The sequence below is a fragment of the Drosophila serrata genome, unplaced genomic scaffold, assembly GCF_035046125.1.
Source record: "Drosophila serrata isolate PLE 108 unplaced genomic scaffold, ASM3504612v1 contig_349, whole genome shotgun sequence".
Lineage (NCBI taxonomy): Eukaryota > Metazoa > Arthropoda > Insecta > Diptera > Drosophilidae > Drosophila > Drosophila serrata.
This window is the reverse complement of record NW_028257247.1, coordinates 231,088-258,019: the sequence shown is the minus strand read 5'-3', so window position 1 is coordinate 258,019 and position 26,932 is coordinate 231,088. Positions and strand designations below refer to the sequence as shown.

The window sequence follows — 26,932 nt, the reverse complement described above, 5'->3', positions numbered from 1 at the left end:
GTTAAAATGTACTACTCTTCGATTTGTATGTAAACAATCCAGCAATGGACTGTGAGTAGTATGAATGGGTTGACACTTAAAAAACAAGGACTAGTAAAAAGTTCCTCCAAAGTGAGCGGCATTTACACACACTACCCGAGATATACAAAATTAACGGTGTGGCCAACTTATCAATATTTTGGACCGATAGTAAACATAAGCAGCTGTTTCTTTCGTATATTTTGATCGATTGCAAACAAAATCATATGTTTGTTTCATTGGCCGGGTGAGCAAAATATTTTTATATAATTGACCAACAATGGAAAGAAAACCCGAAAATAATGACATAAAATCGAATAGTACAAAGAACACACTGGATGATGCGTGGGCAGTAAGTATCAAATTATAGCAATGGACCGAAAATGTACAATTCATTTTCCAGATACGGCCCTGTCATCTGTACAAAGATGAATACGATGATTGCACGAGTTTTAAGGCCCGCTTCCATCAGTACTTCATATTTGGTCAGGACACCGACTGCTCCCAGTGGCTGACAGACTACCGGAACTGCGAGCGATACCAGCTGTCCAATGGAAACGACGTAGAAGCCGGCGCTGCAGTGATAAAAAGCGAGGAGGAGCGCCGATTAAATCGCCTGCGTGCTCACTTCGCCAACGACACCTGGCAGAAACGAAAACAGCCTCCGGCGGACTGGGCCTCACCGCTGCCCGACTGGATGGAGAAGCGGAATGAGAACACATATCTGGAGATGAAGCAGAAAGAGCTTTCCGGCCTGGCAGCGCCACAGGAGGAGGAACGCTCTCTGTGTGTTATTATGTAGGAAATAAATTATAGTGGTGAAGAAAAACGTATGTGTTAAAAAGGTCAATCTAGGGGTTTGAAGGTCTAATAGAGAATACTATTTGAAACGGTTTAGTAATATAGCTTGCATGCCAAGACTAGTTTGCTTAAAGTCTCACAAACGGCCTTGGCTAGACTCTGATATTGATGCCAAGCACACATACATATGTATGTATGTACTTTATGGTCGCTGCATACTTCTGCCCAAAATTGAAATATCTTCGAAAGGGTATACAAATGCCGATACATTTGAGAGTACGTTAGCGGTATTTTCTTTGTGGTATTTTTTACATTCAGTTTTAGTATATTTTATCGGACCCACCCCCTCACATTTTTGTGTTTTTCTTTTCGATTACTCCCTCGTTTAGCTTTAAATCTTGCCCAGCCTTGCCCAAAATGCTAAAGGGCGGCAGCACATTAAAAGCCCTGGACGTCAGACTCCGACTGGTGCGACCCTTTATTGAAACAAGGTCAGCAGGTAAATGTAAATTACATAATTTAAGGCCGTTGGCAAACCTGGGGCACCATTGCGACACCAAAATTTACCGTGTCACTCAGAAGGTGCTTCTACATCTATTGCAGAAGCTGTGGACGCCGGCAGCAGCAGCTGCAGCCGCAGCAGCAACCGCAGCAGCAGCGCAGCTTCTCCAACAGCATCCACAGGTCCTACATAACGTTCAATGATTTTCGCACCAAGAACCGCTCGTACACCAAGAAGGAGCTCGTTGGGTAAGAATATTTTGCACTAAATCTGCTATGCCTTTTATATGATGAAATCATCCAACTAGGTACTCCATGTTGGACATGTACAGTGTTGTCTCTGACGTCAGCAACTACCACAGATTCGTGCCGTACGTAAAGCGGTCTCACGTTCACAGTCAGGAGAGCGAAGGAAGAGGCTTCCGGGCGGACCTAATAGTGGGTTTTCCGCCGCTAAACGAGGCATACACGTCGAGAGTTACCCTGATCCCACCCAGTCTGGTCAGGTCCGAGTGCCATGACGGACGTCTGTTTAACTACCTGTTGAACGAGTGGCGCTTTAGGCCAGGCCTCAAGGATATACCCAACTCCTGCGTGCTAGACTTTAAGGTCTCGTTTGAGTTCAAATCGCTGCTGCATAGCAACGTTGCAAACATCTTCTTCGACCTGATCTGCGACCAAATGGAAAACGCCTTTATCGAGGAGGTGCGTCGAAGAAGCGGCCCGCCTTCGATCCGCTCGCATGTGCTAACCTCACATAGATCCTGACCCCATGTAGCAAATAAATAGACGCAAATTTGTAATACACAACGTGTACAAAGAACATAAATTAAGTACTTTAATATGTCGATTCTTTTAACACAATACTAAAAATTAATATTCGTGAACATTCTCGTTTTGGGTTAGTAGTAGCAACAGAGATAACGGATCCGTAGATTACATTTAAACTCAAATGATATACTAGTTATCTTAATTGACAGATGATAAACTAAAGTTTTGTTTGGAATGGCATCGTTTAAGTTGAGAGAAATACAGAAGTGTACCCTCCGCAGGTTGCCTACGCGCTAGACTAGACTACATTACATTACATTCTTACCGTAAAGAGAAATTGTTATTATCGTGCATCGTTATCCATATCTTTTTATGTGTTTTTGGGTTCTGGGGGCAGTTAGTTTGAGTGGGAACGTTAAGACTATCTCTACTAATATGCATATAACAGACGCTACCTGGGCTCAAACTCCAACTATTTCTCTAAGCTCTCTACAGTACTTTATACAAGGTTGTGACAAAGACTTTTTAATAAAAATATGAGTAACGCCGTACGGCGCACGAATTATTCGTGCTGGCTCTGAAATATTGCACTCATATGGCAATTCAAGTGTAAGGGCGTTATGCATCTTGTTATTGCAAGGTCTTCGGTAGTTGAGTATAGCAAACACTACTTAGTTTTGCGTTGTAAAAAAGTCCTCCTACAACAACAATAAGTGTTTAGTGTTAAATGTAAGTTACTTCTCGTTAATTTCTCAATATTGTCCAGTGAGCTCGGGTGCAACTACATACATTTCTTCGCGGAAACAATTAGCCTATAAATTGAGGAGTAACAAATGCAAAAAGACAAGAGGCCAACAGGTGGATAATAGGCAATTGAAGATAAAGGTACAATAGCTTAACCCTAGACGCCTAGTCATGCGAGCTAGGACGGGGTCAAAAATAATAAAATAAAAGCACGGAATTAATTCCGGGCCGGAAAAGCAAGTGACACACCGATGTAACCATTTAGAATGGTCAAGCACACAATGTCTTACAAAAGCCTTACAAAATATCACTTTTTCGACGGCGGTAAGCCGCCAGTTTCCTTAGTTCTCAGTTGTGCTTGGCCCGCCTGCCAAACATATAGCCCTTCCAGCGTTCCGCTGTCTGCGCAATCAGCGGGTCGCTGTCAATAGTAGCCAGCAAGAGGAGCTGATTAACGTGCGTTGCATGGTAGTCCCAGCGTGCCAGGTTCGGCGCCACGCCCAAGCTTAGGTGTCGAAGGTCGTAGCTGGTCCCTGAGCCCGTGTCGTATAAAAGCAGCATCTTCTTTAGAGAGTACATACCCTGAGCAAATAGTTTGCCAGCTTCGCGAGCAATCTTAACTGGCGCTGTGCTGTTGAGATCGTACAGGCCGAGCAGTGAGTAAATAAATCCGTTAAGCACGTAAGAAGGTGGTGTGGTGGGGTATTCCTCATACCTGTTTTATAGGTTAATAGACAAAAATTTTCGGTTAAGCATATTGATATTTTTACGATACTTTCAATTTTATGAGTGAACTGATAATACACATTATCAACATTTCTAAGTATATATAAATATTTCTCTACGCACCAGAAAAATTTGTCCATGAAGTGTGCCAGAACGCCGCCGTCCCGTGAAAATACCCTGTAAGGCTGAAGACCTGCCGCTGCTGCACGTAGGTAGCGCTCATCTCCACCCGAATGCCAGTATGCTCGGGCGAGCACAGATATGGCGTGACCCTGTCCCATTGCTGAAATCCATCCCGGACGCAGCTCTGCAAATCCGTTGAGGCTGCGACGCACGGGATTGGTCCAGCCACCCGTCTTGGGATCCTGGTTGTGGACAAACCACTCTGCAGCATCATAGAAGTGCGCTAGATGGTCACTAGTGGAAAGTGTTATGTTGTCGTAAAAACCCAGGCCTAGGAAGCCAATAGAAAGGACCTCCAGGTCCGAGCGTCGAATTTTTAGTGGCGACCGCTTGTCTCCCAAAACGATGCCCTTTTGGACGTCGATGTGCAGGTCCCGTGTGATGTGGCGCCATTTGTTCAGCGCCGATCCGCCCAGGCCATAGTATATGTTTGAGTCCTGCACGCTGAGCAGCAGGTCGGCGGGTATGTAGTGGAGGTTGTAACAATGCCGCGTATCGCGGTTCTGGACGGTGACCATGAGACTGCTGCTATTGGTCACCAATAGCAGGTCCACACTTAGCAGCAAGTCCAGTGTTTGATTTAGAGCGATGCTGATAGCGCCCTCGTAGCCGGGCGCGGTCTCAAACTGGACCACGCTGGTGTTAAACTTGTGGTGCCAGATGCGGGACATGTTGCTGGTTTTAGGCGTGCTCCAGTCCATCTGGTTGCTATCGGCGTCCTCGAGGATGCGGACTCGCGGCGCTGGCTCCGTAAGATTCTTGCTGTAGTGCGACAATGCGAACTGTGCTATCTGTGTGGGGTAGAAGTAGCCGCGCTTCTCCCACTGGGTGCTAACGGGCACGCCCTCAGCAGCGCTGATACACTTCACTCGGTCACGCACCTCTACGTTGTAGTTCTCAAAGTACATGAAAACGCCGCGTGCGTCGTACTTGCCCCTAGGCAGGTTCACCTTGGCTGTGCTGTGCATCCAATTGAATTTGGCCACCTCGCTGCCGCTGGTGGAGACTGCTCCGCTCACCTCGAAGTAGTTGCGCAGAAAGGAGAAGGGCAAGTACACCTCGTTTGCGTTCTCGTCCCGCTTGCAGTGTACGCTGTACTCCTGGTTGATGGAGCACTCGATGTCCTGCAGCACAGTGGCGTCGCCAGGGGATTGCCTGGCTATCGGCCGGTCCAGTGTTCGCACAAAGTCCGGTGAGAAAGAGAAGGCGGCACATCGCATGTACACACCTAGGGTAATTACTACCACGGCCACAATGAGGATGAGCAGCACCGCTTTTAGGTTCAGACGCATGATGAAAAAAACCAAAGGCTCGCGTTGCTAAGAGTATTGAAATCGGTTTAAGTAGATTAGCTGACTGAGAAGGCACCTGGGAGATATCTAATTCTTACCTTGATTCCGTGCTGCGGTTTTCGTGTCTCCCGGCAATTCCGGGCTACTGCTGGCAGTGCTGTCGGAAAGGCATCTCTCTGGGTGCCCGGATACTTGGACATCCGGTGGGCTCGGAATCGGTCACAGGTTTCCTTTTAATAATCTCGCACTGCTGATCTCCTAACTTAGTGAAGGTGAGTCATTCTCTAAATATAGGACCGTTTTGATTTGGCAGATGGCATGGCTGACAATAGTTGATAACAGTGTGATGCACCAGTGCACCACAGGAAAATTCCACCTACAGAGCCACCAGATGCTCGATACTAGATCTATGCAGTGACGCGAGGATGTTCCATTTGTTGCAGGCGCTTCCTTACCATATTACACTGGATTTTCTCCCAATTTTAGTTACAACTTCCTAAGAAAAAACACCAAACAGTAGGAACTGGCAATTGTTTTGGCTATGTATTAGAGCTGGACGAGACATCGATAGCCTTAGTCACATTTTCGATGTTTTACCGACAGTTGAATCACTAAAAAAAATCTGAGAAACTTAATACTAAAAATTTTATAAATAGAGCATTCATTTTAAACAAAAATAAAATTTAATTTTTAACGCATCGTCTAACAAAAAACATAAAAATAAAGAAATAGGCATGATAAAGATTTTCCAGCAAGTGGGTAGCTCTCACTATCGATAAAAGTAATCGAAGTAGCGATGAATCAATAGTCGCAATGTTTACAAAATATAACAGGTAGATGCGAAGCCAGAGGACATAAAATGTAATTAATTATAACCATGTCTAGTCGTGAATTAAGTGCAATACTTCTGCTCATTGGAGCAATGTTGGTAACAGTGTCCCACGCCTCGAATGGCGACCGCACACAGTTTTTTCACAACTGCCGGCAGAACTGTGAGCGAACGAACTGCTCGGCAGGTAAGCATGTTACTGCCATCGCTTGGTATTCACCTGACGAGGATGCCTTATTTGCTATACAGATGGACTTGAGATACAAGAACAGGCAGTGAAGTTCTACAAGCAGTCCGTGTTCGACCGGCTCTTCCAATGGAGCTGCGCTGACGAGTGCCAATACGGCTGCATGTGGAGGACAGTGTTCGCCTTCTTTGAACGTGGATGGCCTATTCCGCAGTTCTATGGCAAGTGGCCCTTTCTGCGCCTGCTGGGAATGCAGGAGCCAGCCTCCGTGTTGTTCTCGGCACTAAATTTTGCCGTGCACCTGCGGATGCTGCGAAAATTTCGAAGGGAAGTGCGTCCCGACAGTCCCTGCTATATGCTAACCCACATATTTGGAGTGGTATGTCCTCGTTGCTTACATATCTAACATAATTATGAACGTATTATGATTCACAGACAAGTCTTAATGGTTGGGTGTGGTCAGCCATTTTCCACACAAGAGATTTTCCGCTGACTGAGCTGCTGGACTACGCCTTTGCCTACTCCATCATACTGTGCTCACTATACGCCATGGTGATGCGGATGCTGCACCGCTACTCCCTGTTCCTGCGCGGAGTGATCTCTTTGGCCTTTCTCTCCTACTACATTAACTACTTCGCTTACCTGAGCGTGGGCAAATTCAGCTACTCGTTTAATATGATGGTAAATATTGCCACGGGCGTAATCTCGGCCGCTGGCTGGTTTGTGTGGTGCCATTTCGTGCGCAATCGCAGACCATACTTTCGCAAGATCCTACGCTTCTATGTTCTCATGGCCCTGGCCATGGGTCTCGAGCTGCTGGACTTCCCCCCAATACTTTGGATTTTTGATGCCCACGCTTTGTGGCACTTGGCCACCGTTCCGCTGGCATCTCTCTACTACGAGTGGGTACCACCACAGGGTTCTATCTGAACGTTTTAATAATCCTTTGTTCCCTTTTCAGATTCATGATAGAGGATTGTCGAACTCTGCGACAGGAGAAGGCAGCGGCTGGCGGCTATGCGTATTACAACTAGGATAATTAGAGGCTAACTCTATTCAAATGTACACGCTTCGTTCCAAAAAAGTCATCTTTGCATCTTTATTACAAAACTCCACGTTTCACTTTTTGTGTTACATTTGCCCGCATTGCGAAATCGTCACTGGCAGCTTGGGCTTGTTGTTGGGTCCCGTGGGAACGTTCTCGATCTTTCTCATGATCAGCAAGCCGTCAAGGACACGGCCGAAAACTACGTGCTTTCCGTCCAGAAAGTTGCACTTTGCACACGTGATGAAAAATTGGCAGCCATTAGTCTCCTTGCCACTGTTCGCCATAGACAGGAGTCCGGGCGAGTCGTGCTTTAATGTGAAATTCTCGTCGCCGAACGTGCTTCCATAAATACTAGTCACGCCGGTGCCATCTCCCTGCACAAAGTCGCCACCTTGTATCATAAAATCCTTAATTACCCGATGGAAGCTGGCGCCTTTGTAGCCAATCGGCACGCCGTCAGGCCGGTACTCGCCTGTGCAAAATTGCCGAAAGTTTTCTGCCGTGCGCGGCACTGTGTCCGCAAACAGTTCGAATATCATCCGGCCTATCTCCTGCAAGCGAAAGAGGTTAAACAGTTTATCTGAGTATCCAAGTCCGTTGCTGCTTACCGTTGTGCCCACTGCTATGTCGAAAAATACGACGGGGTTGTTGGAGCTTCGCAACTGTGACTGTATTTGATTCCAGTTCGGCATTTTAATTATAGTTTTAACTTTTAACAATAATAATAGCGGCGGCAAATTTTTGTTTACGTTTTAAGCGATGAATTGATAGATCTAGCAGGCATGGATATCGATAGGCGCAGAAACCGGTATAATCGATAAAGCCATATGTGAAGCGTGTTTGTTTTGGTTAAATTATTACACTTTTGTTTGTGCCTTGGTATTTGCTTGTTTAAAGGTAAGTCCGATTTTATTACCCTATTGACAAGTCCACAAAGTTCAAGATTTAACTGAGTGCGATAATTTCCATAAAAACACATTGGCCGTGTTTTCTTTTCTGTTTAATAATACACGTGAAAATGAATGCAATCAGTTTGTACTATACAGTGCCTTTTGTGATTTTAATTAACAAAAACGACACTTGAAAATACTATGTAGTAATTGCTTATTGCCATTGCATTGTGGGGTGCCTGCTCCATTTTCTGACATATGTATGTACATCAATGTGGACGGAGTTCGACTTAGTGACGTAGAGCACCAGGAGTGTGCGTTAGCCAAGCTGTTGGGGCCTGTGCATCGAAATCCCAAATTTTATTTTTTTTAATCAATGTCGTACCAAGAAACCAAATTATCTTAAAAATACTCTCAGTTTAAAAGCTATTCTATAATGAAGAGTTGATCCGTCTTTTCAAAATGGCATATATTTTATTGCTTGTCTATTTGAATCAAGTGTCTTTTTTCTTTTAAGATTCCTGAGCCTACTTTTATTATATTAAACACCTTAGTTCTGGTACTTTTTAGAGAAATACCCTGCGCATTTCTAATAGTACATAATTATACCCTTGAGGGTATTTTAATTTTAGGCAGAAGCTTTGTTACGCTTTAAAGAAATCATTTCTTATTTATGTATGTACATATATTCTTGTTCAACAGGCAAGTCGATCTAGCCATCTCAGGCAGAAAAGAATTTGTTCCAATTTGTTAAAATTAAATTGCAAATTTTTAAATAAATTTCGAATTTATTTATAGTTAATTCTAAGAAAAGTCGTGAGAAATTTATTGTAGTTGGAGGTTCAACCGTCATTTTTTTATTACCTTATTAAGAGTTGTTTTTGTTTGAGCTATAAAATATACAAATATTTATGAAGACGTTAAGAAGATTGCGTGCTAAAAGCAATGCGGCGTCGGAACTCCTGTCTTTTAAATTAAAGAAGGGTTTAAGTATAACGTACCATACAAACCTTTAATGTAATCGAGTCGAAAGGTTAAGTTAAAATAAATGATTGATTTGCTTTGGGGAATTTAAAATAAAAATACATCGGATATTGTTTTGTTGTTTTGTTTTACATAAAACTTGCATAACAAATGTCAAAAAATGTTTATAAATAAGTGCTTTTGTTCATGATAGTAGACCTATTCTACCTACAAAGTATTCGCAATGAATGAGCTTTTAATTAAATTAGATGAAGTTCAGCAAAACTTAGACCCTAAATTCATAATAGATGTACTTAAATTCAACTTGAGCAATGTTTGTTAGTCGGTAGACATAAGGTAAAGGCCTCATTTCAGCTCCAAATTAATACTAGCTAGAGGTAAATCCGCGACATCCGTTCCTTCCGACTTGGCGTTCAGTTACTCCCCTCGTCCGTGTCTACGTCGGAGATATTTTTTAATTTCGTGCTTCCGTTTTTGTTGGTACTATTGATGGCTCCGTTGCTTCCGTTGTTGGTGTTCCGATCGTTGTCATCCGCAGCCTTCTGAAAGTTCTCCTGAAGTGTCTTGGGATCCACCACCAAAATTGGTGTACATCCGTCCATTAGGTGCTCGCTTTGGCTCTGGTATTGCTCCCGCGAGATGCTGCGCGTAAAGGAGAATCGCAGGGATTTGGTCCTGGTCAGTTTCTTCTTAATGGGTGGCTTGCCAGATACAGGAGCCATTGGCTCCGAGCTTGTCCGCTCCGAGCCCTCGGGCGTTGTGGGAACGGAACTTGACTCCAGCTGGTGGTCCCGCAGTATCTCCTCCGCCAAGCATTTTATCTGGCTCCAGGCATCAAGAATGTCCTTCTCCGTGGCGTGCTCATAAGTGACGCAAAAGCGGATAACGTAACGGCCGTTAAACTTGGCCGGGGTCATGTGCATCTTGCCAGAGTGGTTGATCTGGGCCAGTAGCATGTGGTTGGGTTCGTCGCCAGTTCTGTAAAGAAATGCGTAAAATATTATTTGAAAAGTCTTAAAAGTATTAAATAAGAATTTAACTAGTTCTCGATTTCCCGACTTACCGCATTCTGAAGCAGACCAAGCCCAGGTGGACATCATTGCGAACCTCGAAACGCTCATCCTTGCGTACCAGCATCTCGAATTTCTTGGCTAAGGCCATGTGGTTGCGGATATATTCCTGCAGGCCTTTGATGCCGTAGGTTCGGAACACAAACCACAGCTTCAGGGCCCGGAAGCGGCGGCTCAGCGGAATGCCGTAGTGGCGGTAATCCACGCCGTTCAAGTGCTCGTGTCTAAGGTACAGTGGATTGACGTTGAGCGCGCTCTTAAGGGTCATCACATCCCGCACCCACAATGCGGAGGCATCAAAGTTTGTCAGCAGCAGCTTGTTGGGGTTTGTGTTGAATGAGTCGGCGTATTCCAGGCCAGCTGAGAAGACCCTCATCTCGGGAAGGATGAACGAGTTGCCCGCGTAGGCACCATCTACATGCAGCCATATGCTGGACACCTGGCGACACACTTTGCCGATTTCTGTGATGTCGTCGAAGGCACAGCCGCCGGTGGTGCCCACTGTGGCCACCACGAAGAAGGGCGTTAGACCGGCATTCACATCGTTCTGAATGGCCTGACGCAACAGGTCAACGCGCATGCGCCCGTGTTCATCAGCGTCTATAATGCGCAGTTTAACCAGCGCCATCTTGGTGGCCTTCTCCACGGAGGAGTGTGCCTCGCGACTGGCGTAGGCAATTAGACTAGGCAGAAAAACGCTGTCGTGGACACTGGTCTGGCCCTTCAGCTCGCTGATGGCGCGGGCACGTGCAGTAATCAGGGAGACTAGAACGCATTCGGAGGCAGATCCTTGAAGGGCGCCGCCGCCAGTGCTGCCAGGCGCATCAGAAACGAATGCCTTAGGCAGCCCAAGGGCTTTGGCATACCAATTCATCACGATCGTTTCCAACTCCGCGGCCGCCGGACAACTGGCCCAGCTGAAGCCTATGGAGCCAATGGCGCTGCTTAGCATATCGCCCAGCACGGAAGGAAAGGAGTTGCCCGACGGGAAGTAGGCGAAGAATTTGGGATGGTTCCAGTGCACCACGCCCGGCATGATCTTCTGCTCGAAGTCCTCGAGCACGTCCTTGAACGACTCCGGCGACTGGGGAGCGTCCGCTGAAAGATAAACAGGCCAGCAGCCGATTAGTGGGTGCGCCTTAAATATTTCTTTTATCACCCATAAATTTGGGCAGTATTTATGGCTAGTCTGTTGTTTTTGGCAGTGAGTAGAAAGATCAACAAGTAAGTCTATACGCAAGGTGTGTGTTTGCGTATGCATAATTAATTGATTTGTTTAGTTGAACTCTCGGGACTGCGGCGTCCATCCGTCCATTCGGGGTGTAAATATTTAACTTAGCCTACTGTGTGCGGAGGAATTCGCCAGAAATTCACCAGCAAAACGATGTTCTCCTCAGCCTGCCAACTTCACCGATCTTGGATCTGCGGCGACGGCCGCCGAGTGCGCCCCAATTATGCCAGGCCCCCGCCCACGCCGCCTCATTGCGGCACTCGAAACCGTGGGCTTGGGGATTTTCGAATAGTTTATATTCGCACATTATTCACATGACTCTTTGAGCGGTGAGCAAAACAATTAGTCAACATGATTTAACAACTTTTCTGAGAGGGCTTTAATTTGCTTGTTGCCTTCACTTGGCCTGGCTTTCTTTCAATATATATATATATACGTATATGTATGTATGTATGTACATAAATACATTCATTTGTACATGTTTTTTGCGAAAAGAAATATTTTCAGATATTCATTGTTAATTTGTTTGGGCATTGTTAACAATTAGCGTATACAATTTATCACTATTGCTATAATTAAACATGCTTATTTTGGATTGAAATAAAGCCTACAAAAGTCTACATTGTAAGCGAAATGGTTTCACGCTATTAAAACTAACTTTATGTCAAAATATTAAGGTCACGTACGTAATTTCTTAACTTAAAGCTTAAAAATAACTTTCGACCATTTTAATTTAACTTTGAATAAGCAAATTATAATGCGAAAGGAGCTTAATTTCTCTTGAAATTCGGCAGATGATTTGCTGACTTGTTTGTCTCACCTGGCAGTAGTTTCTTCAGGTAACCTGGATCCAAGGTGGGCGCCACATCACGCTCTTCGATGTTGGTGCCATATTGGCATATATAATCGATCACTTCCTTGCCGTATTTGCGAAACTCTTCAACATTCATTTTTTGTTATTAACACTTGTCGTTTGTCTTCGTGTTTATCTTAATGTTTGTTCCTTTTCGTTTTATATACGTTTGTATTACACACGATATGGTTGGTCTGAATACAAGGGTCTAATTTATCTTGATCACTGTTTAATCCGTTAACGCGTACCGCTCGCTTGCTGCAGCTTCAGTTTCCTTGGCGCGAATGACTTGTCCACTACCCTTGGCATTCGGTTTTATATGGAAAAAGTCAGATCGGCGCGCGATCGGCGGACTCTCTTTTGGCGCGTTGCCCTCTCTGCTGGCTCTCGGAGCACCTGCTAGGTGTTTTGGGTATTGGCGTTGCCCGTCTCGTGATCACGCTCAAATTACTACCCGGAGACTCGAACTTCGCCTCCATCGAGATCGGCTGGGAAACCCGCTTTGATCATTATGACCACTCCTCTCGGCTAGCTCGGCTTGGGCCCAGTGCTAAAAAGTCCCTGGTTGGAAAAGGTTTCGGGCTTAATTATAAGGTGAGAGAAATTCCATTTCCAGTGTGATTGGGGAATTATTAATAATAGCTTATAATGTCGAGTGTGAGCTCTAATTTGTGTAAATCTTCCTTGGCTTGCCGCCTGAAACACTGAGTAACCCTTCCTTGCGATGCCATCGTTAATTGTTATGACATTTAAATTGGTTTTGAGCGTGTTTCCCAGACTTTTGGCTTGCCGAACCTGAATTAGTTATTTTTTGTTTGGCTTTTCGGGGAATTTTTCGGGGTAATAGAAAACGTTGGGCACTGATAAGTCCGGCTCGCGCAAAGACCGTGTGTGAAGAGAACAAACTAGTTTCTCCTCAAAGACTCTCAAAGAAGAACCAAAACTTTCCAGCCGCTGATAGGGGGAACCACTTCAAGTACTCTAACAATAAATTGGCAAGCAATTGTCCAAATATTGACCGAATACGTTAACAGCCATCGGGATGCACGGATGACGAATACCTGGCAACAGCTCAGGCTTGTGACGTAGCTGTGCGAAAAACGCCCATTGTTTTACGGGATCTCCTGCTGGGTGAAACACGAAAATAAAAATAACAAAAAGAAAACAATCTCTGCCAAATAAAATTTTCACCCATTTGTTTCTGTTTGCGGATTGGATCGAGTGGGCGTGGGGGCTGCTTGCTAATGGGTGTGTGTGGGAATGGGTGGTGGCCAGGCACGTATGAATGAGTGGTTCTGTTCCGCGAGTTAGCTAGAGGCTCCCCCGTAACTTGACGTCTTGTTAATTGCGGCACTTATCTAACTGTGCCCTCTAATGATCTGGCGATGGTTACGTTTGTGTGATGAGCATTGTGGTGAGCGGCGACCTTGAGATTTCTTTCTTTTGTTTACTTTTATCTCTGGTTACTATAGTTCCCAAGTCTTTAGTCTAGAATATATTAATTATGAGGTGTGACCCTTAAATTACAGGTGGGATCAGAAGCAAAAGATTTAAAACAGTATAGGAAGCTAGTGAAGGGAACCCTTGCTGTTTGCCTGTACTATAACTGATGGTATTGTCTTTCATCGGGAAAAAGCCAGGCTACACACATCTTTGGTGACTCGCCAGAAGCTCCAGGAGCTCGGATGGGAGGTTCTTGTGCATCCAGCGTATAGCCCGGATCTCGTACCATGTGATTACCACCTGTTTCTATCCATGGCGAACGCGCCTGGTAGTCTGAAGTTGTTCACAAGAGAGTCTTGTAAAAATTGGCTCTCCGAAGCGAGCTTCTATATGAGGGGCATTATGATGTTGGCATCTCGTTGGGAAAGCGTCATCGAACAAAACGGCGCATATTTGACTTGAGTCCCATCATTGTAATCAATTCTATGAACAATTGAACAATTTTTACAATACCGCAAAACTTTTTTGGCAGTCGCTTATCCTGATACATTAACGAAGTCCAACTCATTCTCCGGTGAAGAGCCGTCTCCGGAAGTCCGTCGCGATGATGACGGTTGGACGTTGGTGTCAAAATGCCGAAAAACTGAAGTTGTAGAAGTTTTTAAGATTTAGTGGTCCGACCTTACATTATACAACTCGAACAGGAGTATTTTGAATGTTTCATTTGGATTAAAACGACAGGCTAGGCTTAACAATACACTTGTATAAATCGACTTGGCTCTTGATACTGATCAAGAATATATGTAGTTTATACTTTTAAGGGTCAGATATGTATGTAAGTCTTTTGTAGTGCATTGCAGACTGCAGAGGTAAAAGATATCAAAAAACTTTAATTGTGCTTAACTGATTTACTTAAATTCTGCAAATAAATTCCCATATTCTCTTCTAATTAAATCTTTATCGACTAATCAACCGATTCCAACCACTGTGTCTGGGCTGGGGCAAGGTTTGGCGAACCTCGCTGAGTCACTCGGCGCACGCGCCGCCTTGAAGAGACTCTCAGGCGGAGCAGAGTCCGCGGCGAGAAAGAGTGAGATAGAGATCGGAGATTGCGGGACTGAGAACGCCTCTACACACCATGACTTGACGTGTTTCTGCTCCTCTTTTAGCGGCCAAGCTTCTCTAAACTTTCATTCACAGTGCCAGCCACCGCAGATGACGTCGTGCGTCTAAATATAAATTCGTATTCAGTTTACGCGGTCACACTTCAAAAGTGCTCGAGGGCCGTTGCCATCATTCATCGAATCCACCAAATCCATCCGCCTTCAACGCTGCCTCTGCTGGTTCATCTGTTTCCTCTGGCTGTGGCTGTCAGACGTGCGATTGGGAATGTTTCCATTGAGTTATGGAAGGTGGCACAGCCAAACACGAAATCAAACTCCAATTTATCGCTGCCTACAGTCCAACTCCACTAAGCCAAATATTAATTGTTAAATTAAATGTTAGAAAAGGGATGATTTGGTATATCCCTGCACATATGACAGTAGTTCTCCTATTACATATAAATTATTAATTAATTCTATTACTTGTTACGCAATGACTATGGAGGGTCTTCTCCCAAAATTTGCATTAAATTTGGTAAAGCCACGCGCTTGACAACAGCTGACGGATATTGCACACGAAGATATCGTGCTCCGTGCTGCTTCTACATTTATATTTTGTTTATTTAAGCGGTTTCGTCTCTTTTCGTATTTGCCAAATCATGCTTTAGGCATTTCATTCATTCTGGCATTCGGCTAAGCATGCTAAATGACTTTGTCTTTACCATTTGAATGCAGAGATAGGTAGGTATGGCGGCTGTTGATTGATGTATTTTGAGGAAGGTGTCAGAGATGTCGTTAAATTATTCTTTTTATTGGCGCCGGTAGCATAATATTAGGTTTATTTCGCATGTGAACCAGATATAGAAATCCGGTTTTGAATTTCATGATGTAGCGAAAAGGGATTTGCTTCTTTGGGGTCTCGTTTTATATTATCTTATTCGTTTATGATTTGATTCTTAGACTTATTTTCGAGTCGTACGCGGAAAATATCTTTGCTAAATATGTAGACTAAAATCAATCCGATCAAGATGGAGAAACTGGATTAATCTTATTCTAAGCAATGTTCACGGATCGGTCGGAAATTCGAGTCGTTTTTAATATAAAAGAAATCATTTTTCGATAGCTTAGCTTTTAGTGTTTTTTAACATTTGTTAAAGTTTTGTTATGAGTTTTGCTTCCCAACCTATTTTCAATTTCCAGGGTTTTTCGAGATATACTAATTTGGGACTTGTTTAGTTTTACTAATTCTTTTTGTTTATTAACCAATCTTTAATAGTAATTAGTAATATGTCCGTTTTATGTCCGTCATTAAGATAATATTAAGTTTATTTCACTCTCACTTAAGTGGCTACAAAATGAAGAACCGAAACTAAGGTATATTCGTATGTTTAAAGTAAATTGAGCTTAAAAATGAACTCCCTCGCAGAGTTAGTAACAGTAACTAAGGTATATTCGAATGTTTAAAGTAAATTTTAAATTAAGAAATTAACTCCCGTGCGGAGGTAGTTTGATTAAAATCGAATAATTAATATGACAGATATTTAAACAATAAGGTTTTTGTGTATGTTGAACTTGTGCAACATGGACATTTGTGTTTGGTGTTGCTTAGGATGTCCCCAGCAACATTTGTCTTTCTTAGGGTGTTGCGCAACATTCGCCTTGGAACACTTGCCTTCACTAGTCAACATTTTCTTCCGTTTTGTTTAATTTAAATTTTTTTTCATAAAAGAGATGATTCTTTTAATTTCAACCACAATGCTTTTGGGTACCGGGTATCTGAGAGTCGGTCACACTCGGTTGAAGCAGGCAAAAAATCCAACAACTTAAAGTCTACGCAGGCCTGTCTCATTTTTCAAATCAAGTTATTTTGGAGTGTATATTTTGTACAAATTTACGACAGCCATGTTTATCTTATTCTGGTAAAAATTGCTGCCTTTTATTCTTCTGCTTACTCTAATGCCAAGTTATTCTCCAGGTGTATCTTGGTTCTTAGTTCCTTGGATGTGATTTTTGTGGCTAATGCTAAAGAGAAGGGGAATCAAAAGGTTGCGGAGGACCCGCACTACGATTACAATGAGATCGTGCGAAATATGATCAGGTCTTGGGAAGCACCCGTTGTTTATCTCAGAGGCCGCGGCTTCTTGCCCAGCGACTACCAGGACACGTCGAAAATCAAACCGAGCCTGGATGCTCTAATGCAGCGGCTGGATAAGAACAAAAGAGAAGCCAAGAACCATTGCGTGGAAGGGATGGGCCCTCAAACGGTTAAAGGTACACCCAAAGAGAGGAAATTATCTGGCTGGGAGCAGCTGCAGGCCTTGAGTACCAAGTTCTCCGGGAAGAGGAGACTAGATGAACGAGGGGGAAAACTTATGACCATGAAGCGCCGCTTGGAGCAGTTGCAATGCGGTGCCAGCGGCAGTCCACAAAGATCGGAAATTCAAATGAATGCCAAGATGGTGCCTGTCCCTACACCAAAGGAGTCTGAGCCAAAATATGACGATGTATTGCAACGAATGATTGAAAAGACGAAGCCACAGTCAGGGAGCAATCCCTTCTCCTTCAGTCCTCAACCTTCAAAAGCGCCAGCCTCGATAGATGGTAATCCTGTGACATCGGCTCCGATCAGTCTGAGTACGTATAAGGCGCTCAGCTTACTGCCTGATTCACTTGATAACACCGAAATTAATATGCCCAAATCTAGTCCGCCGGAGGCCCAGAAAGGCAATGGTAAAGAGGAAGCCCATAGCTTAAATAAAGGCTTGGGGGTACCAAAATTTCTAAAATGGGACATAAAAACCGGCCGCCTTGACCAGTACTCACACGACGAAAAGGAAGACTATCTGAAAAAGTTGCTCAATGTCTACCGACCAAAGCTGGACGAAGGCGACCCAAAACCATTCCGAGAACCCAACAGTGCTCCTGACTTTGGACATTTGTTATCCCAAAATCTGAGGAATTTCTCAATGAGTCACATTCCATTTGGAGTCCGAACCAATGCACATTAATTATGGCTATTTTGATTCCCATGACGATACCAAGTAATACGACGTCATATCCATGGCATCATCCATATACTACACACATGCTTTTGTTCCCGTTTGTTTACTCCGAAGGAAATATCAAAGAAATCACAGGATTTGGCTGTTTACCCTGAATCCGTTTATATTTTGTTGATTCTAAAACGAATTAGTTGGTTGTGTTCATTTGGAGGCCACATGCTTTAACAAATAAAAAGCTGCTAACATCTTTATCGAAGTCAAAGTGCGACACTGAATTGTTCACTAAAACAAAAATAAAAGAAATCCGTTTAATAGAAATCTAAACTTTTTTAATTTATAGTTTTTATGTGTGCAATATAGTAAACTACATTGCAAAGTGTATTAAGGTTGGCTGCCTGAATACACTTTAATTTGTTTATAGTTCACACATACTTACATTGTTACCTATCCACATCAGATCAGCACAAATATCAATTTATTTAGAATTAATAGTCATTGCTTTGCATAAAACGAGAAAGTTTTATTCGTTCAATATTGCTGTGACAGATCTTAAAGGATAAGTAATACATATGTATATGGGATGTCCCATTGCATTGTAGATTGGTCTAGAATTTAACTAGGCACCTGGGATAAGTAGGTGCTAATACTGTGTGCTATATATGCATAAGCCTGTGTCTGTTCGAATAGAATTAGTTTGGATTTTCCCGTGCGGAGGATGTTTTACGCACGACCATGGGCGATCTTCGGGGCGATCGCTGCTCCTGCTGCTGCTGTTGCTGCTGCTGCTGTTGCTGAACATTCATGTAGTCCAACTCATTCTCCGGTGAAGGCGAAGAGCCGGCTCCGGAATTCCGTCGCGATGATGACGGCCGGACATTGGTATCCAAATGCCGAAAACTGAAGTTAGAGAAGATTTTAAGCTTCAATATATAAAGATTGAATGATTCAAAGGAGTCTGCAGAAAGTCATTGAGAGTTCATGTATACAACGTATAAAAAAAAACTAATTCACAAGCGGTTTCTGTTCAAGTAGAAACTAAAACTCGTTCGTTTTAAATAAAATTTAACTCAAACATTAAAAGTGGACAAAACAAAAATTATAATTGTTGAACAAAAACCTACTTATAACCCAAGAAAACCCACCGCAATGAGACATTATTGCCCTTGTCCTCGTTGTTGCTGTTGAAGAGGAAGGCCAGCGGCCAAGAGATCCAGGAGTTGTGGTCCACCGAGCTCTGGGTTCGGATGATGGGGGCACTGCCTCGGCTCACCACCGGCGAGGGCAGCTCCATGGATAGCTTCGGTGTTCCGGCCTTGTTGATGGCCGGGTTGTAGATCTTCGGATCGCTGACCATTCGCACAAAGAAGGAGCGCTTCTGGGCCAGCGTGTCCTGCTTCTTGCGGTTGATGATCTCGGAGAGCTCGTCGTGCTGCTCCTTCTCCAGCAGCTCGTTCGCAAAGTCCACGATGATGTCCCAGGCGTAGTCGATGTCCTCGGCCGTTGCGTTCTGGGCGACGGCGCAGAAGCGGATGATATAGCGGTCGTTCACGCTGGCGGGAACCATGTGCAGCTTGCCGGACTCGTTGATGATGCTCAGCAGCTTCTCGTTGAGCTTGTCACTGCCTTTCAGTCGAAAGCAAACTAGACCCAGCTATCGTAATTAAAAATGTTTTTAGTTTTAAGATCCCTTTGCACTGTGGGTAATTTGTTGCAGCTTAAAATGTTAATTAACATGATTATAATGAGATGCTAACGCTCTTCCTGTCATCTCATAATGATAAATTCTCGCAAAGTGCATGCAAATTACCAACAAAACCGTGATATAATTATTTCGATAGAAAAAGTGTGAATAAGAAGAGGCCAAGCCTAAAATTTCGAGTCATGATATATAAAATAATTTTTGGTGCGAATGAAACGACTGTCAGACTGTCAGCCAAAGAGTCTACCCCTGTGATGAAATACCTTTGAGATCACTGCCTCATTTATGTCTGTTTAGAATTTAAAGACGCACCAGCAATTGATAAATTCGGAATTTTTCAAACTCTGCTCAAACGTGATCTTGCAGAGATCCGCTACCGAAGTGATCACTCAATTAGGTTGAGCACGCTCACGATCGCAAAATCTGTCAGTGGCTGACGCGATGAATCATTTGTGCCTGTCTCTGAACGATTTTCTACGGCAATTATGCCCAAACACTTGCCAATTACCACAGAAAAGGGGGAATACTTATTTTTTTCGTGAATTTTTGAATACGGAATTCGGCGTGTAGTTGCGCACGTTTGATTTGCTGACCGGCTGGGTGTGAACAAGTTCACGTCTTGCCCTCGAAACATTGTTTGGGCAGCGATATTTGCGTCACTCGCAAATCAATTTCCCAATTGGAGTTGGACCCTTGGTCCGCATAACCGCACAATGGACACACCACACACCCACAATCGCATCAATGAAAATCCCACACACACACACTGGGTCCGGTGGCGTATATGTACATTCAAAAGAGCTCTGAACTCTAAGCTTGATTAATTACTGGGTAAAATCAAATCGGTGGGGTCTGTAAATCGGAAAATAAAAGAGAAATGAAACGAAACGAAAGTAGGGCCAACTCACTCACCTTGACTTGGTTACAGATCTCGAACCGCTTATCTTTGAGCACCAGCTCCTCGAAGCGCTTGGCCAGCTTGATATGGTGACGTATGTAGTGCTGCAGCCCGGAGATTCCATAACTACGCAGCACGAACCTGGAAAGACACTTTTCGGTCAGAAGGGAACGCAGAAACCACCACCTCTGTTTTGTAAAGTCTATGGAGTAGAGTTACCAATTAGCAATTATCATCGTTTACTCATGCCGTAAGCACTCGTTGTGGACTCATCTCATTTCATGGATGGATGGAGCATAGAAAACTTTTGTTTTTACAACTAAATCACAAGCAAATAAGAGGACGTTGTACATGCTCCTCGCCACATACTCCAGGCCAATCCAAAACAATTCACTTTTTGACAATAGTCAACAAGCCATTCACACTTGACTTTCGAGGGCCTTTTGGACCTCATAATGGTACACAGTACCGAGTACACAGCATTTGGCACATACCACAGCTTCAGCGAACGAAATCGCCGGCTGAGTGGAACTCCCCAATGACGATAGTCGATGGCCGCATCCGAGTAGCCGTGCTTGAGGTACAGCGGATCCACCACCAGGGCTGATGTCAGACGGATGCGGTCCCGCACCCACAGTGTCGAGCAGTCAAAGTTGGTCAGCAGCCATTTGTTGGGGTTCGTGTTGAATGAGTCTGCGTATTCGATGCCCTGTGAATGGGATGGGGTCAGAGGGGCTTTGAGATTGGTTGGGAGCTGCGCTAGTGTCACCTTCAGGAGCGGCTTCAGCTCGGGACAGATGAAGCTATTGCCCGCATAGGCGGCGTCCACGTGCAACCACACGCCCGGGAAACGCTGCAGCTGCTTGCCAATCTCCGGCAGGTTGTCGAAGGCACAGGAGCCCGTGGTGCCCAGTGTGGTGGAGACGAAGAACGGCACCAGGCCCTGCAGTTCGTCCTCCTCCATGGCCTCGTAGATCGTCTGGCCGCGCAGACTGGCGTTCTCATCCGGCTCCAGAATGCGCAGCTTCACGAAGCATATCATGGCTGCCTTCTCCACGCAGCTGTGCGCCTCCTTGGAGCAGTAGGCCATCAGCTTGGACAGCAAGTGGCCCTCCTCCACGAACGGGTGCTGGGCCTTGAGCCTCTTGAGGGCCTGTGCCCTTGCAGCCAACATTGTGACCAACACGCACTCCGAGGCAGAGGTCTATTGTCAAAGTAGCAGAGAAAGAGAATTTTATGAAAGTTACTTGCCGAACTCTTCATTTGGAAGAGACTTCAAATCAGTGTTAGAATTTTCACAATCTTTACAATCTTCTCAGAATTCCATTGCCCGTTTTTGCTAATTTTCAAACAAACTAATATCAAAATCATTGAAATAAAAGATTGTCTTTATAAAGTCAATAAATATAGTAGTAGTAATGAACTGATTTTTAAGAAAAGATTAAGTTTCTTCAAAAGTTGTAGCCAAAATTACAAAATTGTTGACAGTTATAAGAAAATAAATTTTCTAAAAAGTTCCCCTTAATTATAATATATTGTAGTCCAAGTGAAGGGAACTACTAGTTTCTAAGTCACAATACCATGCTTTACCTGGATGACTCCACCCCCGGTGCTGCCTTCCTTAAGAGCCAGGAAATGGTCTGGCAGGCCGATGGCCTTGCCCAGCCAGTCCAGCACAATGGTCTCCAGCTCGGTACAGGCGGGACTGGCTGCCCAGGAGAATCCAATGCAGCCAATTCCATCGCCCAACATATCGCCCAGGATTGAGGGGAACGAATTTCCCGCCGGGAAATAGGCATGAAAACGTGGATGCTGCCAGTGCGTTACGCCAGGCATTATTTTGTCCTCTACATCACTCATGATCTGATCCCAGTCCTCCGGTTCCTGTGGAGCTTCAGCTGTGAAAGTGGGGAGGTCAGGCAGACTCTGGAATATTGAATATCCTCCTTACATGGCAACAGATGCCGTAGATAGCCCGGCTCTACACTGGGCGTGACCCGGCGGTCGTTCAGCGTCTCCAGATAGTTGCAGATGTACTCAACCATTTCCATGCCACGTTTCCGGAATTCAGTGCTGTCCATGCTTGATCAGTGTCCCACTTTTAACAGGCTCGTTCTGCGATTTTGTATATTTTTCCGATTAACCTCACGTTTCAATATTGAAAATTTGTAAATATGCAATGAATCAGACAAAAATTCGATCTCTCTTGAGCAGCGTTTAACAGAATTGAGTATATTATCATTGAAATATTAACAATTAAAATCAATATATGGCCAATCAATATTGAAATATAACAACATTACATTTATATTTAGCTATGCTTAATATATTTCTAGTATTCGAATGATAGTGATATTTAATATTCAATTCAAACGATAAAGTCTAAAAGAGTACTGTTAAAGCAACGTACTCCACTCTTTGGTTGATTTTTTAAATCAAGCGTTATTTTATTATTTTTATTAAATATGTGGTTTAGGGAAGCTCGACAGATTAAAAAAAAAATACGTACAATAAAGTGAGTAGCTCTTCTCAAGTGTCAGTAAATTACTTGTTTTTGTACTCCTTATCGCGGAATTTCTCTCTCAACTCTGCATGTCAAAGGCTTTGTTTTTAAAGTCTCTCCTAGCCAAAGAATTGAACGGAAAATTGAAATAAATTTGATATAAAATTAAAATTATATTTCGGAACTAAAAACCAAGAAATTGCAGTTATGGAAAAAAGTAGGTTGAAGTGAACCATTCTTATTAAATCAATTTATAATCTATACACAAAATACTCAATAATTTATTTTTGGTTTCAAATGGATTGCTAATTTGCAAATATTTGTGTTATGTTTTGACACTTCACTTGATTTTATTAAAAATTCAAACTGTTGTATTTGGGTCTCATCATATAATGTCACCTATTTTGAATTTTCACTATAAGGAAATAGTAAGTTTTAAGTTATATCATAATTTGTTCTACATAGAAAACTTGATTTATTTAAACTCACAGCTCTCAGATATGCATATTAGTTTTTGTCCTTTAAGTTACATCTCATTTGCATTCGACTTGAGTTTTGCACAATAACTAAATTTAATTGATTACATAACATATTGTTAGTAAAAAGTGCTTAAAGCAACCGATTTATTCAATGATATACAATTTGATTTTCCTTGTCGTTTTTTGTTTATCTTTTTTTAGGCTTTACATTAAAATTGATGTTTCAAACTGCTGCTATTTTTAATTTATTTTAGCACGTCTGCGCGTTAGCGTAATTTGTGGTGTTCTTTAATTTTCCATGACTAAATGGCGTGTATAGTTGGCATAAACATAATTAATTTTGTTTGTAATTAAACTGCGGTTCCGTTGGCATATTTTATGACTGCCTAAGATACACAATCCACAAAAAGTTCACTTATAGTCGACGGGTAATATTCCGTTCCTGAGGACTTACTTGAAGTTTGGAAAAATTACTTTTGGGCGATTTTGTACTCCGAACTCGCAATGGTGAACCGTTGGTCGCGACTTGCGAAACCAAACTGATCCTTGCTCTGCGGTCTGGCGAAGAGCTAAGCTCGGTTGCGGCTGCTGTGGCTCCTCAGTTGGCCGGAGGAGACGGGGTGCTTGGTGTGATTGGGAGGGAGAATAATGGAATTTTTGCGATGCTTCATTCATACATAGCTCTGAAAAGGAGGTGGGCGGTGGCTGCGAGTCCCTCGCCTCTGTGCGTGAAGATATGCAAAGGGAAAAGAATCGGAGAGCATGGAGCATATACATATATACTTGATATGGCGGATACGCAATGAAAATTGAATTTTCAACACTGTTAAATGCCCAGCACATCTAATTTGTCATTAAAATAAAACTCAATTCGACCCTGGGTGTGGTGGGGTAATTTAAAGTACGTGTTGTCATAAACACTCAACAAATTACAACACACTGACAGGACAACAGCCTCGGCATCTCACACTTGTCCTTGTGAGCTCGGGGTGCGAAGCGTTTTATTAATAACTTCCGCACCAAATTGAATTATTGTTCAGAACGTACTTGATAGGAATGGCGGCGATGCCAGATGATAATGACGATGCCAATGGGTCGTTGTCAATGGGTCGCTCGGGCAGGACAGATCCGAGGCAGGAGCAGGAATAGAAGGAATTCAACGCATTCCTTTCGGAACATTCCGGCCCATTTTCCCTTTCCATCTCGGTGTCCTTTCGTTTTGCCTGCTGCACTGGGCCATAGAATTGTCTGGGACACGTGGCTCCATGTACTTGTCGTCATCATCACCACACACCCACACAGCCGAATGATTTCTCCTCGTTTTTCGCATTTTTTTCCTGGTTGAAGGAAAGTTCATTAATAAACTTTCGTTGTTGCTGTCGAATTCAGCTGCAGCCTGGCGGCCACCCGCTCCCTCCTGTAACAGGCGGTCTCAGCCTCAACAAGTGGCATCATGCTTCTGTGGTTATCATCCCTCGGTGGCCTCCTTTGCCTCCTCCGCGGACCCGACACCAACAGGGTTTTATTTGACGGAAAATTGCTGGGAGGAAGTCCCTGCAGCCGCGTTCATTTAATTGCTCTAGGAATGGTTTTTTATTGACTTTTACTTGAACTCCTCTTCAAAATGCATTTAGGAAAGGCCAGGGCAGCCATGGTCATATCAGACGTTTTGTCTTACAGCTGGAGAAAATTAACTTTTTGGTCTACCTTAAAGTTTTCATATTTAATCAGGATCAAAAATAAATATTTGATTATTGTATACAAATAGTCATATCGTGTGGTATTTAAAGGTGATAATAAGGTGATAAATTTCACAGATACAAATTTAAAAAGTTCTTTAACTTGAACATATTTCATAGTAAATTGATATAATAATTAATTTTTCAATCTCACAATTGCCGCATTTCCCACTCTTGTCGGAGTGTAGACTATGTACATCTGTACTCATAGAGCTGGCTCCTTTTGCGGCTTGTCTTTTCCTGCTCTGTCCTTGATCTCTCGGCCCATAAACCAAGCAATTATTCAATTTGCACGAACCCTGCCCGGAACATAACTGCTGTGGACAGTTTACGTTGAGTGGTTGGTTTGCTGTTGGGTGGGTTAGTTGAGATTCTGGTCCAGCGGGGACTTTTTCTCGGTTCCCGTTCAAGGTTATTGCCCAAGGGCTTGGAGAGATTGTATTTCTGATAGCTTCTTCAACAATCTTATTTGCAGACTCGGCAAAATGATGCACTATCGCAAGGCCCAGAATGTTGAGCAGGAGTTGAGCAAAGCCGATTTGCCATTTGAGGACTGCCTGCCCAAGTCGCCAAATGATTTCCTGTGGATGCATGTACATAAGTTTCTCCGTTGCATCCGGTTATCTTTGCTAAAGAATTCTCATATCTGCAGGTTAAAGGCGGCACCAAGGTGAGCAATGTTATTGAATTCGCTCAGGCAGCCCTCAACAAAAACGAGCACAGGTGCGTGGTATGGAGCGGATCTGGCGGCGGAGTGGGCAAGACCATATCCTGCGCCGAAGTACTAAAGCGCAGTCATCCCCTCTACCAGGTGACACGCATGGCCTACACAAGGTGAGTCGCTCGTAAGCTATGTAATGGTGTCGTTACTAATATTACTTCAATTTAATAAAGCGTGGAGGAGCACTGGAAGCCACAGATGGATGGCCTCGAAGAGATCATCGCCACTCGCCAGATTCCCACCCTGCACATACTTATGAGCCTGGACGCATTGCCGGACAGTATAGAGGGGTAAGCACCAGGCACTATAATTACAAATCTGTATTGCTGAAATCATTTACTCTTTCAAAAGATTGCAAAAGCCCAACACTGCCACCGACTTTTGGGAAGGCAATGAGACTCATCGGAACAGCCATCCTCGCCAGCAGCAGCAGCAACACCACCAACCTTCGACAGCTGGCAGTCAGCAAAAGAAGCGCCACAGATCTGGACGCATGAAACCCGCCCAGCAGCAAGTAAAACAGGTGGCAGAGGAGAATGAACCTTCTAGCCATGGCCAAGGTTGACAAATATATGACCTGGAACTTAATTTACCAAACGTACACGTACAATAATAAACCTCTAAAACGTTTCGCCCTTTGTAAGGATATGCAAATAAAACTTGACGTTATCACAAAAGATTTTGGCACTAAAGCAATTAAGGGTAATTGAAGATTAGTTTTCCAGAGATAAGTGGGGCTTTCTTGATTCTTTTGTATATATTTGTATAGAAATAAGTACAGTAAAACCTCGTTGGTTTTAGATAGTATTGTATAATCAGCACAGAACTATTTCTAGTTGTTTTCTTGAAATGTTATTCTTCGCATACGACTTGTGTACATTTTTTTTTTTAATTCGTATTTTAATCATTTTTATTGTGAAGGGATTTAGCGGGGCTCAATCGAAGATATAGTATTTTACACTCAATTATATGCTAAGATCACACACAGATCATTATGGTAATGTTTGTCAAGACGCTTTCCAATTAGTTTACATGATTTGTACAACACTTTGGTTGTAAAGTTTTTAAGATTATCGGTTGATTAATAAAAAAAACCAATAAATTCTTTAGTTTAATTCAAACGCATAATCTTTAATGAAAATAAGCATTGTTAATATTTGGATTTTTCACATTTCCTTTTTATTGTATTTTATCTTTTATATAATATTTGTTTTTAC

The 26,932-nt window shown here is 43.3% G+C and overlaps 9 protein-coding genes across 15 annotated transcripts; 5 read left to right on the top strand and 4 right to left on the bottom strand.

The window, feature by feature from the left end:
• The first annotated feature begins 142 nt into the window (after positions 1-142).
• LOC110189225 (synaptic plasticity regulator PANTS) lies at positions 143-847 on the top strand. Its single transcript, XM_020959206.2, has 2 exons — positions 143-370; positions 422-847. The coding sequence occupies exons 1-2, from the start codon at positions 299-301 to the stop codon at positions 818-820; spliced, it is 471 nt and encodes a 156-aa protein (XP_020814865.1). The 5' UTR covers positions 143-298; the 3' UTR covers positions 821-847.
• Positions 848-1,056: 209 nt separating this feature from the next.
• Positions 1,057-2,207, top strand: LOC110189522 (coenzyme Q-binding protein COQ10, mitochondrial). The gene is made up of 4 exons (XM_020959649.2): positions 1,057-1,095; positions 1,209-1,310; positions 1,423-1,569; positions 1,629-2,207. Exons 2-4 carry the CDS (start codon positions 1,237-1,239, stop codon positions 2,086-2,088), a joined length of 681 nt encoding a protein of 226 aa, XP_020815308.1. The 5' UTR covers positions 1,057-1,095; positions 1,209-1,236; the 3' UTR covers positions 2,089-2,207.
• On the bottom strand, positions 2,117-5,615 carry Hsepi (D-glucuronyl C5-epimerase). The gene is made up of 3 exons (XM_020959647.2): positions 5,135-5,615; positions 3,685-5,063; positions 2,117-3,550 (listed from the first exon to the last, which is right to left on the bottom strand). Exons 1-3 carry the CDS (start codon positions 5,234-5,236, stop codon positions 3,184-3,186), a joined length of 1,848 nt encoding a protein of 615 aa, XP_020815306.2. The 5' UTR covers positions 5,237-5,615; the 3' UTR covers positions 2,117-3,183.
• Positions 5,616-5,648: 33 nt separating this feature from the next.
• PGAP3 (Per1-like protein PGAP3) lies at positions 5,649-7,162 on the top strand. The gene is made up of 4 exons (XM_020959925.2): positions 5,649-6,052; positions 6,115-6,431; positions 6,488-6,954; positions 7,014-7,162. Exons 1-4 carry the CDS (start codon positions 5,914-5,916, stop codon positions 7,084-7,086), a joined length of 996 nt encoding a protein of 331 aa, XP_020815584.2. The 5' UTR covers positions 5,649-5,913; the 3' UTR covers positions 7,087-7,162.
• LOC110189733 (peptidyl-prolyl cis-trans isomerase H) lies at positions 7,127-8,156 on the bottom strand. Its single transcript, XM_020959927.2, has 2 exons — positions 7,709-8,156; positions 7,127-7,651 (listed from the first exon to the last, which is right to left on the bottom strand). The coding sequence occupies exons 1-2, from the start codon at positions 7,790-7,792 to the stop codon at positions 7,184-7,186; spliced, it is 552 nt and encodes a 183-aa protein (XP_020815586.1). The 5' UTR covers positions 7,793-8,156; the 3' UTR covers positions 7,127-7,183.
• On the top strand, positions 7,886-26,392 carry Rpp25 (ribonuclease P protein subunit Rpp25). Its single transcript, XM_020959926.2, has 5 exons — positions 7,886-7,997; positions 25,470-25,587; positions 25,647-25,828; positions 25,889-26,005; positions 26,067-26,392. The coding sequence occupies exons 2-5, from the start codon at positions 25,480-25,482 to the stop codon at positions 26,278-26,280; spliced, it is 621 nt and encodes a 206-aa protein (XP_020815585.2). The 5' UTR covers positions 7,886-7,997; positions 25,470-25,479; the 3' UTR covers positions 26,281-26,392.
• Tdc1 (Tyrosine decarboxylase 1) lies at positions 9,083-12,424 on the bottom strand. 2 transcript variants are annotated; one of them, XM_020959921.2, is made up of 3 exons: positions 12,096-12,424; positions 10,038-11,142; positions 9,083-9,952 (listed from the first exon to the last, which is right to left on the bottom strand). In XM_020959921.2, the coding sequence occupies exons 1-3, from the start codon at positions 12,223-12,225 to the stop codon at positions 9,388-9,390; spliced, it is 1,800 nt and encodes a 599-aa protein (XP_020815580.2). In that variant the 5' UTR covers positions 12,226-12,424; the 3' UTR covers positions 9,083-9,387. The 2 variants fall into 2 exon arrangements, with proteins under 2 accessions (XP_020815580.2, XP_086694688.1); XM_086838562.1 differs by lacking the exon at positions 12,096-12,424 and having other exon boundaries at positions 10,038-11,355.
• LOC110189730 (uncharacterized) lies at positions 16,440-17,994 on the top strand. The gene is given in 3 exon segments (XM_020959923.2): positions 16,440-16,593; positions 16,650-17,552; positions 17,554-17,994. Coding segments are annotated over 3 exon segments (996 nt in total). The 5' UTR covers positions 16,440-16,576; the 3' UTR covers positions 17,630-17,994.
• Positions 18,176-23,862, bottom strand: Tdc2 (Tyrosine decarboxylase 2). 6 transcript variants are annotated; one of them, XM_020959920.2, is made up of 8 exons: positions 23,710-23,862; positions 22,225-22,388; positions 21,864-22,171; positions 21,043-21,477; positions 20,768-20,982; positions 20,288-20,414; positions 18,819-19,327; positions 18,176-18,573 (listed from the first exon to the last, which is right to left on the bottom strand). In XM_020959920.2, the coding sequence occupies exons 2-8, from the start codon at positions 22,352-22,354 to the stop codon at positions 18,366-18,368; spliced, it is 1,932 nt and encodes a 643-aa protein (XP_020815579.1). In that variant the 5' UTR covers positions 22,355-22,388; positions 23,710-23,862; the 3' UTR covers positions 18,176-18,365. The 6 variants fall into 6 exon arrangements, with proteins under 6 accessions (XP_020815579.1, XP_086694684.1, XP_086694683.1 ...); XM_086838558.1 differs by having other exon boundaries at positions 23,266-23,796; XM_086838557.1 differs by having other exon boundaries at positions 22,225-22,417; positions 23,710-23,796.
• Positions 26,393-26,932: the final 540 nt, after the last annotated feature.

Bases quoted from the DNA above. Each gene is read 5' to 3' on its own strand.
- LOC110189225 (XM_020959206.2), top strand. From the start codon at position 299: ATGGAAAGAAAACCCGAAAATAATGACATAAAATCGAATAGTACAAAG. The intron at 371-421 runs GTAAGTATCAAA...TTCATTTTCCAG, and splicing joins CACTGGATGATGCGTGGGCA to ATACGGCCCTGTCATCTGTA.
- LOC110189522 (XM_020959649.2), top strand. From the start codon at position 1,237: ATGCTAAAGGGCGGCAGCACATTAAAAGCCCTGGACGTCAGACTCCGA. The intron at 1,311-1,422 runs GTCAGCAGGTAA...CATCTATTGCAG, and splicing joins CGACCCTTTATTGAAACAAG to AAGCTGTGGACGCCGGCAGC. The intron at 1,570-1,628 runs GTAAGAATATTT...TCATCCAACTAG, and splicing joins ACCAAGAAGGAGCTCGTTGG to GTACTCCATGTTGGACATGT.
- Hsepi (XM_020959647.2), bottom strand. From the start codon at position 5,236: ATGTCCAAGTATCCGGGCACCCAGAGAGATGCCTTTCCGACAGCACTG. The intron at 5,064-5,134 runs GTAAGAATTAGA...CAATACTCTTAG, and splicing joins AACCGCAGCACGGAATCAAG to CAACGCGAGCCTTTGGTTTT. The intron at 3,551-3,684 runs GTGCGTAGAGAA...CCTATAAAACAG, and splicing joins TTCATGGACAAATTTTTCTG to GTATGAGGAATACCCCACCA.
- PGAP3 (XM_020959925.2), top strand. From the start codon at position 5,914: ATGTCTAGTCGTGAATTAAGTGCAATACTTCTGCTCATTGGAGCAATG. The intron at 6,432-6,487 runs GTATGTCCTCGT...TATGATTCACAG, and splicing joins TAACCCACATATTTGGAGTG to ACAAGTCTTAATGGTTGGGT. The intron at 6,955-7,013 runs GTGGGTACCACC...TTCCCTTTTCAG, and splicing joins CTGGCATCTCTCTACTACGA to ATTCATGATAGAGGATTGTC.
- LOC110189733 (XM_020959927.2), bottom strand. From the start codon at position 7,792: ATGCCGAACTGGAATCAAATACAGTCACAGTTGCGAAGCTCCAACAAC. The intron at 7,652-7,708 runs GTAAGCAGCAAC...TTTCGCTTGCAG, and splicing joins ACATAGCAGTGGGCACAACG to GAGATAGGCCGGATGATATT.
- Tdc1 (XM_086838562.1), bottom strand. From the start codon at position 11,305: ATGCATACGCAAACACACACCTTGCGTATAGACTTACTTGTTGATCTT. The intron at 9,953-10,037 runs GTAAGTCGGGAA...ATTTCTTTACAG, and splicing joins TTGGTCTGCTTCAGAATGCG to AACTGGCGACGAACCCAACC.
- Tdc2 (XM_020959920.2), bottom strand. From the start codon at position 22,354: ATGGACAGCACTGAATTCCGGAAACGTGGCATGGAAATGGTTGAGTAC. The intron at 20,983-21,042 runs GTGACACTAGCG...TCCCATTCACAG, and splicing joins AGCTGAAGCCGCTCCTGAAG to GGCATCGAATACGCAGACTC. The intron at 19,328-20,287 runs GTGAGTGAGTTG...TAATTACGATAG, and splicing joins AGATCTGTAACCAAGTCAAG to CTGGGTCTAGTTTGCTTTCG.
- Rpp25 (XM_020959926.2), top strand. From the start codon at position 25,480: ATGATGCACTATCGCAAGGCCCAGAATGTTGAGCAGGAGTTGAGCAAA. The intron at 25,588-25,646 runs GTACATAAGTTT...TCATATCTGCAG, and splicing joins ATGATTTCCTGTGGATGCAT to GTTAAAGGCGGCACCAAGGT. The intron at 26,006-26,066 runs GTAAGCACCAGG...CTCTTTCAAAAG, and splicing joins TTGCCGGACAGTATAGAGGG to ATTGCAAAAGCCCAACACTG.